The sequence below is a fragment of the Hemiscyllium ocellatum genome, chromosome 28 (genome assembly GCF_020745735.1).
Source record: "Hemiscyllium ocellatum isolate sHemOce1 chromosome 28, sHemOce1.pat.X.cur, whole genome shotgun sequence".
In the NCBI taxonomy this organism is placed as follows: domain Eukaryota; kingdom Metazoa; phylum Chordata; class Chondrichthyes; order Orectolobiformes; family Hemiscylliidae; genus Hemiscyllium; species Hemiscyllium ocellatum.
This window is the reverse complement of record NC_083428.1, coordinates 26,984,204-26,996,527: the sequence shown is the minus strand read 5'-3', so window position 1 is coordinate 26,996,527 and position 12,324 is coordinate 26,984,204. Positions and strand designations below refer to the sequence as shown.

General features: G+C 39.5%; 1 protein-coding gene across 3 annotated transcripts in view; it reads left to right on the top strand.

Annotated features, from left to right (window-relative positions):
* Positions 1 to 12,324, top strand: part of LOC132828819 (tyrosine-protein kinase ZAP-70) — a 102,089-nt gene that overhangs the window by 37,535 nt on the left and 52,230 nt on the right. For all 3 annotated transcript variants that reach the window (XM_060845965.1, XM_060845966.1, XM_060845964.1), the window contains exon 2: positions 6,764 to 7,222. In XM_060845965.1, coding sequence (XP_060701948.1) covers positions 6,821 to 7,222 — 402 coding nt within the window. In that variant the 5' untranslated portion in view covers positions 6,764 to 6,820. The remainder of the gene's footprint in view (positions 1 to 6,763; positions 7,223 to 12,324) is intronic.

Here is a 12,324-nt window from a genome sequence, read left to right as displayed (position 1 = left end):
TTCATCTGTTTTGTCACCTTCTTGAAGGTTAATAAGGTAACTAAGGCATGACGTACCTTTCACAAAACCGTGTTGACCATCCCCAATCAAATTATTCCTTTCCAGATGATTATAAATCCCATCTTTTATTACCTTTTCCAACACTTTACCCATAACCGAAGTAAGGCTCACTGGCCTATAATTACCAGGTTGTCCCAACTTCCCTTCATGAACAAGGGAACATTTGCTATCCTCCAGTCTTCTGGCACTAATCCCATCGACAATGATGACATAAAGATCAAAACCAAAGGCTCTGCATCTCCTCCTTGGCTTCCCAGAGAATCTGAGGATAAATCCAATCTGGCCCAGGAGTCTTATCTATTTTCAGATCTTCCAAAATTGCTAACACCTCCTCTTTGTCAACCGCAATCCCGTCTAATCCAGTAGCCTGTATCTCCGTATTCTTACTAACATTGCTCTTTGCCAATGCGAATACCGATGAACAGTATTCATTAAGCGCTTCCCCTATTCCACACACAACTTCCTACTGCTATCTTTGATTGTCCCTAATCTTACTCTAGTCGTTCTTTTATTCTTGATATACCTATAGAAGGCCTTAGGGTTTTCATGATCCTATCTGCCAACAACTTCTCATGTCCACTCCTGGCTCTTCTTAGCCCTCCCTTTAGATCTTTTTTGGCTAATGTATAACACTCAAGCCCCCTAACTGCATCTTTATGCCTCATCCTCACATAAGACTTCTTAATCCTCTTGACAAGAGCTTCCACTTTTTTAGTAAACCATGGCTCCCTCTCCCAACAACCCCTCCCTGCCTGATTGGCATATACTTATCAAAGACCCACAGTACCTGTTCCTTGAATAAGCTCCACATTTCAAGTGTGTCCATCACCTGCAGTTTCTTTCCCCATTCTATCCATCCTAAATCTTGCCTAATTGCACCATAATTGCCTTTCCCCCAGTTATACCTCTTCCCCTGCATTATATACCTATCCCTGTCCATTGCTATTATAAGCATAACTAAATTGTGCTCACTATCGCCAAAGTGCTCTCCTACCTCCAAATCTAACACCTGGCAGGGTTCATTCCCGAGTACCAAATCCAACCTAGTATTGCCTCTTGTTAGCCTGCCTACATACTGTATCAGAAAACCCTTCTGCTCACATTGAACAAAAACTGACCCATCTAAACTACTTGAAATATAGTATTCCCAGTCAATACTGGGGAAGTTAGAGTCCCCCATAACAACTACCCAGTTACTTTCACTCTTATCGAGAATCATCTTTGCTATCCTTTTCTCTACATCCATGGAGAATTCAGAGGCCTTTAGAAAACTCCCAACAGAGTGACCACTCCTTTCCTGTTTCTAACCTCAGTGGATGAGTCCTTAAATGTTATCTCAGCTGCTGTAATACTATACTTGATTAACAATGCCACCCCACTCCTTTTTTACCATCTTCTCTGTTCTTACTGAAACATCTAAATCCTAGAACTGGCAACAACCATTCCTGTCCTTCCTCTAGTTTTAGTAGACAGTCACACCTAAATTACTGCATATCAGGCGTAGTATATTTGACCCTAATTTGTCTGTCTGCGGCAAAGGATTTTGGAGCAGAAGTAGACCATTCAATGCCCTGAGTCTGCACTGCTACTCAAATAGGACATAACTTTTTTTACCTCAACTCCCTTATCCTTGGATATCTCTAAATATGCTGATGTAATAAAAGTCTATCATGACTGGTGTTAAAAAAATTCAAGAGTCCACAGCACTTCAGAGAAATTAATTCCAATATTCCACTATCCTTTTTGTGAAAGAAATGTTTCTGTTTTCACTGCAAAATAGTTTAGTTGTAATTTTAAAATTCTGTTCTCCTCTTCCAGATCTCCCATCAGAGGAAATAGTTCTGTTTTATTAATTGTGTAAAATCCTTTAATAATTTTTAACACCTTGGTTAAATCATGCTTTTATATTTCTAAATTTAAGAGATAACAAAGCAACATCAAGTGAACTGTACTCATAATTTAAAGTTTTGAGTCCTTCTATGATATTGGTGAATTAATGTAAATCAAAGACATTTATCTTTTTTGGGATTTGTTGCTTGAAACTTGGTGAATATCATCTTTCAGATAAGACCTGATCAAGTCACTGTCATGAACTGAAAACTTTTCTGACCTTTGAGTTCAAGGTTATTGAGATAAAGGCTGACGTTTTCATCAATTATTTTGATTACCTGTGTCTGATCACCAGCTTTTAGTGATTTGTGTATATAGACACCTAAATTCCTCTGCTCCTTTCACAGCTCCTAATTTCATATAACTGAAGACAAAATATAATTGGTTATTCTCAAATCCAAAGTGGTTGAGGTCATACTTCTTCACATTGAACTTCAACTCTTAGAGTTCTGTCTATTCATTGAGCCTATGTTCTTTTGTTCCAATCTACACAATTTACTATTCCTTTTAACTGATCATTATCAGTAAATCAGGACATAATCACTCCCAATTTCTTTGCTAAGCTTCTCAGTATCTAAGTATTCCTGCACTGTCTGAGGTTACCGTGAAGGACTCTCCTTCTCAATGTTTCCTCTCACCTCAGTTGTGGTGACTCTCAGGTAAATGAGAGAGCAGCCCTACGTTCTGGTAGGATCATCTAGGAGAAAGTAAGGACTGCAGATGCTGGAGATCAGAGCTGAAAATGTGTTGCTGGAAAAGCGCAGCAGGTCAGGCAGCATCCAAGGAGCAGGAGAATCGACGTTTTGGGCATGAAGAAGGGCTCGTGCCCAAAACGTCGATTCTGGTAGGATCATGGCAACTTTTCATTTAAGTCATTGCTGAGGTTCCAGGACAGACCTCTCAGGAAACCAATTGTCGCATTCTAACTATCAAAGATCGGTTCTTTTCTTGGTTTCCTGCTGACACCTGGTAATGTTATCCCCAATTGTAAGCACTTTCACATGTGCTGATAAGATCTAATGAAGAACCTTCTGATTTGGAAATACGTTAATGAAAAAATATGTTTGTCCCAATGAAGATTGCATGATTGCTGGAAGTCACCACTTTGTACAGCTATCAGGGTACTGTTACACATGGCGACATCAAATCAATCTACCACGCTAGTTCGTACATTCTCTACATCTTAAAAAGATCAATTAATGGAATTATTTATTCTTGTAAATACCAGGAATAGTAAGAAAGAATCTAATAAATAATCTTCCAAAGGTAAAGGTGTTTCATTTCTTTGCATATATATCCTTGATACTAATTGTGAGACACATTAATGGTAATCATTGACAAATCATCTCAATCCTGCAAACTGAAAGCATGGATATAAACATTTACTACAATTTTGAGAAGAAATATAAGGTACAGAAAATAACTATGTCTAGAAATCATCCATGATAGAAACAGTGAAGAGAAAACAACACTTGTGAAAGGGGAGGATCAACAGAAATAAAAACAGATAATGCTGAACACATTTAACAGGTCCGGCATCTTCTGTGGAGAGAGAAAAACAGAGAAACATTTCAGTTTTGATAAAAGATCAATGAAAGCTGCCTGACCTGCTAAATATTTTCAGCATTTTCTGCTTTTTTTTCAGATTTCCAGCAGCTCCAATATTCTGCTTTTAGATTAAAGAACCGAGGTTGTAATGACTGTTCATATTAGTAATGTGTATTTTGGAAAAAGTCAGGATGACATTTTCCTTTGTCCTTCCGACCTTGGTTGGTACAGAGCTAGATTATTTAGAGAGAACCATCATCAAAACAGAAGTGATTACTTTTGGATGTAGGTTTGCTCGCTGAGCTGAAAGGATCATTTCCAGACATTTCGTTACCCTACTATGTAACAATGCTGAAAATGCCTGCTTTCTAATGATACAATGATTACTTCATTGGTGCCCTGGAGGCTAGTTAATGGCAATTTAAATTGCATATGTGAATACAAATTCATTTAAGAGTACATTACATTACAACTGTAATTACAACTGGAGTGTCAATGCAAAGAGGTTCACTTTGTAACATAATTACAGTGGTTTTGGTGGTCAGTTAGCTCATTTGGCTGGATTGTTTGTTTATGATGCAAACTGACATCAACAGTCCAGGTTCATTTCCTGTCACTGAGAAAGTCCCACCTCTCAACTTTGCTCCTTGCCAGAGTTGTGGTGACCCTCAGGTTCAATTTGCCACCAGTTGTATTTTTTCAATGAGTGAGCAGACAACGGCTGCTTTCACTTTTTACTGTAGTCTAACTACAATCTGAATCCCATGTTTTTGTTTCCTAGATTCCAGCCTATTTCCCAAGGTCAGGGACAATTAAATATTTTAACTGCACACTGACACCATTAGTATTGTAGCTCAACTACTTGTCTTACTTGGAGAAATGGAAGATATAAATATGAGACTGACCTTGGAGATGAATTTAGTTCAGTTGTAATGTGATGGTCCAAATGTTTCTGAGTAAATGAGCAGGCTATGTGAATGAGCATGTGTTCAGTCATGCTGTCATTCCTATTTCTGCCAAATGGTAGTCTTGACAAAGTGAAATATCCCTATGTCAGTTGGATCAATGCTTTCTGTGTACCTTTCCCAATGTTGTTTAAGAGAGTTTGGAGTCTATTGGTAATGTCACAGGAGTAATAATCCTGAGTTTCAGGTTAATGCTGTGATGATATGGGTTCAAATCTCACACATGACAGCTGGTAGAATTTAAATTAAAGAAAAAAAGTTTGGAACTGAAACATTGCATTAATAATGATGATCATGAATCATTATTCTTAAAAAGAAACCCACCTGTTTCACTGATATCCTTCTAGGAAGAAAATCTACTGTTCTCACCTGGCCTACATGTAATAGCAGATCCACAGAATGTAGTTGATTATCTGCCCTTCCCATTTATTGCAATTAAGATTAGACTGTAACAATTGTTGTCTTTATCAGCAAAGTCCTACATTGCATAAACAAGAAAGAAAGAGGATCCACCTGTTATATTCCAGCCTTCAGGATTTGGTGGAAGGGTCTACAGTGACTCAATATTAAAACATAGAGTTCCCTCAGAGCATGGACTGGAGCACCAGACAAAACTTATCTCAAAAAATACAAATATTCTGCAGGAAGTTAAGTGACTCTGTCTTCCCTCTGTCTTAGCTTCTATTCATTTTCCGACAGCTGACACAGTCCAGTTGCAAGCTTGCTCTGGTGCAGTTGGATTTGGAAGTTGGATATTAAGTTTTAGGCCAAGCTCAGATTGGAGCATCTGAGTAGAGCAGAAATCAAGGCGCAGAGGCTCTGAAAAAGTTTGATTTATGCCTTTCAGGCCTTCAACCAAGGTTTGGGGCTGGAGTTGTTATTGTCATAGACCTTCAGGTGAAGTTGGATTTCTGTCCTTGATTCTGCGCATGTCTGGGAAAGTATAGACTCATTTAAAATGGAAGCAGACCCTTCGGTCCAACTCATCCATGCCAACCAGACATCCCAATCTGAACTAGTCCCATTTGCCAGCATTTGGCCCATAACCCTCTAACCCTTCCTATTCATATACACATCCAGATGCCTTTTAAACATTGTAATTATACAGTTAACTTTGGATAACTGCATTTGTATGTGATATCTGGCACTGTGGTATCATTGTTGTGGCCAACCATGAAGGGTAACTGATTCAACCCTCTTCACTTTATAACAAAGTAAAATCGCAACAGATGGAAATATATTTTGAAAAATAAAATTTTGAAAAAAAAGTGTTCCATTTTATGAGCACAACAGACCGAAATGCCAACTAAACAAATGTACGTTTCTGAAGGAAAATCCTAAACAAGGCCCAGCTAGTTCCCTGAAGAGATTGCCAAAATCAGAAATTCATGACTCACTTGGTCAGGGTTGTATGACCTAAGTAGAGATTATTCATCATCTCAACCGAATTCATCAGAGGTAGACGAAGATTTAAAATAACGTACTTCTCTCTGAACAAAAACAAATAAATTTAAGCAAGTTATTTATAAACTGAAGTGGCATAATTGGTTCAAACACAATTTAATTCACTTTCTAGATATCACAACATATTGATACACTCTTTATACGAAAATGTTTAATCCCAATAAACTGTCCATTATTTGTCAAGTCTACCCAAAAACTGAGCCGACTCAATAATTATCTCGGGTTCCCTCCCTTGATCATCACTTCATGATCCTAGCAGTGTGAGTACAAGCTTGGATGTGATGAGCCCCTTGTCAACCAGCCCACAGAGCTCTCAATGTTTAAACTCATTGACGTAAAATGGCTGGTTACTTGTATCAAGAATCAAATGGTTGTCAGATTTCAACACAAGTTTTTAATAGATTTGAAAGGAAGGATCTGAAAGAGCAAAGCCCATGGGTAATGTCAAAATATTGAAACTTGCAAGGAAGCCACCGTTTACTCAGCATAATGATCACCCCAGAGTGATGGCCTGAACCATAGTAATTTAGGCAATCTTGTAAGATGAAGCTTACTTCAGCAACTGTCTGGCTAATATTAGACAAGAAAGGATTCAGGCAGAGGGTGAGGTTGAAAAGAGGAAATTATCTCCTTATTATATTAAAATGATGGCAGTCAATGGCCACTTACAAAACTTTTGAAATCTACTTTTGCTTTTTAATTACCACAAAATGGTTCTCATTCTTGCATTGTTTATAATGGTTATTCGATATTCAGATGTCGAAAGCTATCTAAAACAAATCTAACTTGTGTTCTGCTGAACTTTTCCTTTGCATACTGATCCTATTTTTTTTTAGGTACAAGAGGTCCAGAGACAGAGAAGTGCTGAACTAAAGCAAGAAAACCTCGTGACCATGCGTGACGTTGCTTGCAACCTGCCATTTTTTTATGGCAGCATATCCCGTTCTGAAGCTGATGAATACCTAAAGATGGGAGGGATGTCTAATGGTCTCTTCCTGTTGCGCCTATGCCTGCGAAATCTTGGAGGTTATGTTTTATCAGTTGTCTATGAAATGAAGGTCTACCATTACTCAATTGAACGTCAGCTAAATGGAACTTATGCCATTGCTGGCGGTAAATCTCACTGTGGCCCTGAAGAGCTCTGTGCATATTACTCTCGAGACGCGGATGGACTTTGCTGTGTACTTCTGAAACCCTGCCTTCGACCAACTGGTGTTGAGCCTAAGCCTGGAGTTTTTGACAGCATTAGAGAACACATGCTACGAGAGTATGCTCGCCAGACTTGGAATCTTGAGGTAATTATTAAAGTAAAATTTACAGATTCTATTAGGCCTGAACTGTTCTCTCTTTCAGGCTATGACTTGGATTAAGAATGACCAATGGAAAGAATGTGTAATGCAATAAGTAGGTTAAATGTGCAGAAAGGAAACACAAGAAATGAAAGTCAGAACTTGAAAATCCACAAATTACGCAAAATGATAATCAGTGTCTGGTTGTAAGCTACCGTTAAGACCGACCCGGAAGCTAGTCAGGAGAACATCCACAACATAGATCAAATTTCTAAGTGCCTGATACAAAAGGTGAGAAGTTGGTGCAGTGTTCATGTAACAAACTAACTGTTAGAGTGTGAGAGCATAAGAATGAGGAGCAGGAGTAGGCTGTCTTGCCTCTTGAGCCTTCTCCATCATTCAATAAGATCATGGCTGATCTCTTCGTGGCCTCAGCTCCACCTACCGGCCCAATCACTGTGACCCTTAATTCCTTTACTGTTCAAAAAATTATCTATCTTAGCTTTAAAACCAATTACTGAAGTAGCGTCAACTATTTCACTGGGTAGGGAATTCCAGAGATTCACAACCCTCTGGTGAAGAGGTTCCTTCTCAATTCAGTCCTAAATCTGCATCCCCTAATTTTGAGGCAGTGCCCTCTTGTCCTAGTTTCATCTGCCAGTTGAAACATTTTCCTAGCATCTATATATCTATTCCCTTCATAATTTTATACGTTTTTATAAGATCACCTCTCATTTTTCTTAAATTCAATGAATATAATCCCAGTCTACTCAGTCTCTCCTCACCTCCGGAATCGATCTAATGAACCTCCTCTGCACCCCCTCTCATGCCAGTACATCATTTCTCAAGTAAGGAGACCAAAACTGCATGCAGTACTCCAGGTGTGACCTCACCAGCATCCTATACAGCTGCAACACAACATCTCTGCTTTTAAACTCAATCCCTTTAGCAATTCCATTTGCCACCCCAATTACCTGCTGTACCTGCAGACCAACCTTCTGTGATTCATACACAAAGACACTCAGGTCCCTCTGCATAACAGCATGCGGCAAATTTTTGCCATTCAAATAATAGTCCTTTTTACTTTTAGTCTGACCAAAATAGATGACTTCACATTCATTAACATTGTATTCCATCTGCCAGACCTTTGCCCACTCACTTAAAGTATCTATGTTCCTCTGGAAAGTTTCACAGTCCTCTGCACACTTTGCTCTGTCACTTATCTAAGCGTCATATGCAAACTTTGACACACTACACGTGGTCCCCGGCTCCAAATCATCCATGTAAATTGTGAATAATATTGTTCCTGAGGCACACTACTAGGAACTGAGTGTTAGCCAGAATAACACTCATTTAGCCCCATTCTTTGCTTCCTGTTAGTCAACCAATCTGCTATCCATGCTAATACTTAACCTGTAACACCATGCAACTTTGTCTTATGCAGCAGCCTCTTGTGCAGCACCTTGTCGAAGGCCTTTTGGAAATCTAGATGTACCACATTTATTAGGTGCCTGTTGTCCACCTCACTCATAATGTCTTCAGAGAATTCCAAAAGATCAGTTAAGTATGACCTGCCCTTCATGAACCCATACTGCATCTGCCCAGTGGGCCAATTTCTAGCTACATGCCTTGCTATTTCTTCCTTGATAACACACTTTAGAATCTTCCCCACTATAGAAGTTGAGCTAACTGGTCTATAATTTCCCCATCTTTTGTCTGCTGCCCTTTTTAAACAATGGCATCACATTTGCTATTTTCCAATCTGCTAGAACTGCCCCAGAATCCAGTGAATATTGAAAAATTACCACAAGTCCATTTGCTATTTCACCCGCCATCTCTTTTAGGATCCTGGGATGCAATCCATCTGGGCCTAGAAACTTGACTATCCTTAGCTCCATTAGCTTACCCAACATACCTCTTCTGTAATGATGATTGTTTCCAGGTCCTCACCTACCTTCATCTCTTTATCAATTGCTGACATGTTATTTGTGTCCTCCACTGTGAAGACTTACACAAAATACCTATTCAATGTCTTGGCTATTTCATCATATCCCATGACCAAATGCCCCTCCTCATGCTCTAAAGAATCAATGTTTACTTTAGTCATGGCTTTTTGTTTTATATATTTACAGAAACTTTTGCTATGTGTCTTTATATTCTGTACTAGTGTTTTCTCATGTTTTATCTTATTTCTTTTTTGTGGCTTTCTGTTGACCTTTAAAGCTTTTTCAGTCTTCTAGATTCCTGCTGATCTTGGCCACTTTGTATGCCTTCTCTTCCAACTTAATCATCTCTCTTATCTCCTGAGACACCCATGGCAGATTACCCCTTTTCTTAAAGTTCTTCCTTTTCACTGGAATATACTTTTGATGAGCACTTTGAAAAATTGATTTGAAAGTCCTCCACTGTTTGTCAACTGTCCCACCATAAAGTCTTTGTTTCCAGTCTACTTTAGCCAAGTCCTCCCTCATCCTATTGTAGTTATCTAGTTTAAGCACAGGTCTATTATCGGATTTTATCTTCACACTCTCCTTCTGTATTCTGAATTCAACCATATTGCAATCGCTCCTTCCAAGAGGAACTCTAACAATGAGGTCATTACTTATTCCTGTCTCATTCCACAGGACCAGATCTAGGATTGCTAGCTCCCTCCCTCATTGGTTCCATTTCATACTGTTCAAGAAAACTATTGCAGATACACTCAACAAACTCCTCCTCAAGGCTACTTTAAGTGAGCAGGTTTGACCAGTTGACATGTAGATTAAAGTCTCCCTATGTTAATTGCCATGCCATATTTAAAGGCATTAGTTATTTCTTTGTTTATTGTCCACCCCGATGTTATGTTTGTATTTGGTGGCCAATAGACTATGCCTATCAGTGACCTTTCTTAGAATTTCTAATTTCTACCCAAACGGATTCAACCTAATGATCTATCCAACTTGCATCATCTCTTAGCAACCTGCCCATCCTCCCCCCCCCACCTCCCATGTCATCCTTGAATATCAGAGCTACACCACCTCCCTTACCTTCCTGTCCGTCCTTCTGAATAGTCTGACACCACTGGATATTTAACTCCCGTCATGACCTCCTGTAACCATGTCTCTGTAATGGCTACTAAAGCATATTTGTTTGTGATGATTTGTGCCATTAACTGGTTGACCTTGTTACGAATGCTACGAGCATTCAGGTAAAGTGCCCCTATGCTAGCTTTCATACCCTCATGATTTCCAACATCTCTATTAATATCTTCTGAGTTATCTTTCCTTTTTACTTCTTTCACAGTCTGCCTTGTAGTTAAACCTCCTGCACACATGCTAACCTACTACGTACCCTTTTGTTTACTACCATACTTCCCGTTGCTTTCTCCTTCCCTTCCCCCTGACTCACTAGTTTAAAGTCCTAGTGGCCACCTCATTTATCCTTTTCTTTATAACACTGGTTCCAGATTGCTCAAGTGGAGACCATCCCATCAGTACAGATCCTTCCTGTTGCAAAACTGATGCCCCACGCCACTCCCTGAGCCACGTGTTTAATTCCCTAATTTTCTTATCCCTAGACCACTTCACATGAGGCTCGGGTAGTAATCCAGCAATTATAACGCTTGAGGACCTGTTCCTTAATTTCATTCCTAGTGCTTGATAATCCTCAAACAGGTCCTCCTTCATTGCCTTGCCTAAGTTGTTAGTTCAACGTGGACCACAACATCTGTATCCTCCCCTTCCTGCTTACATATTCTTTCAAGCCGGTCAGAGATATCCTGTACCATGGCACTGGGCAGGCAACACGCCATGCAGGGCTCCCGATCCGGCTTGCAACGGATACTAATTATCCCCCTAATTAGAGAATTCTCTATAATTACCACTTGTCTTTTTACTCCCCATTCTTGAATGGCTTCCTGCACCATGGTGCCGTGGTGAGCTGGTTTATCCTCCCCACAGTCTTTTCCTCATCCACACAGGGAGCAAGTGTCTCATACCTGTTGGACAAGATCAAGAGCTGAGACTCTTCCATTCCTGAACTCAGGATACCCCTACTTGCCTCACTTGCGATCACACCCTGCTGTCCCTGATGACTGACTGAGGCAAACACAAAGGTGGGCAATTTGAAATTTCATAAATAGGATTTTAAAGTAAATGGTAGCTCAGTTTTAAGATTCAATTTTAGTAGTGTGTTAAGTATGTAAATGCACCAAGGAAGGAGGTGAAGCAAGAACTAAATTATCCAGCTGCACGGAGGGATTATTCATTTATGGGATGTGCGCATCACAGCTGGGCCAGTATTTACTACCCATCCCTAGATGTTCTTGGGAAATAGTGGTGACTGCCTTCTTAAGCCGTTGTGGTCCATATCCCATCTGATTCTTACCTGGAGGCATTGACGTGCAGACCAGTCAACAGATAGGAACAAGAAATGGCTTGGCTGAGACACAAAGAGGTGGTCACTAGCTGTCATACAAGTGGATTGAGAAAGTAAAAGGTTGGGGTTCACATTTCCTTTAAGTTTAAAGAGAAGGGGATTTTGTAAATCGTGACCATGGGTGTAGGAAGGCAAGAGCATAGGAGAGTCCAATGTTTCCTCATGGTGCTTGGGGGAGTATACCTGCTGCTCTAGGCTAAGAAGGAAACCATAGATGAAAAAAAATTTACCACCCCAATCCTCCACAAGGTTTGCTGCTGAGTGGTGCAAGTTTCCTGGTGAGATCAATATTTCTGCATGTGTTTTGTATATCACTAGGTGTCTTGTCTCCAGGGACAAAAGCTCATTTGCCAAAACTTACCTGTAAAAAAGGTGAATAGTGCACAGTTTAAATAGACATAGTGCAATATAATGTTCCAATTTTAAAACCTTGCATGTTCCCTTCCTCCCTGATATTTGTTAAAAGTAGACCATTAGCAATTATTGTACACTATGAAAATTTATTAGTCATACTTCATAATCATTAAGCTTTAGATGTTCTAATCATAATCATTTTCATTTTCTTAGTCTGTGGGCAGAACAACGTGAAATACCACAAGTGCCTCTTTTCACAGTTTAATGTTTATTTGTAATTGTGATGCTCAGTGTTGCATATTGCTAAATGTTCATGCATTACTGCAACAACTGCAAAC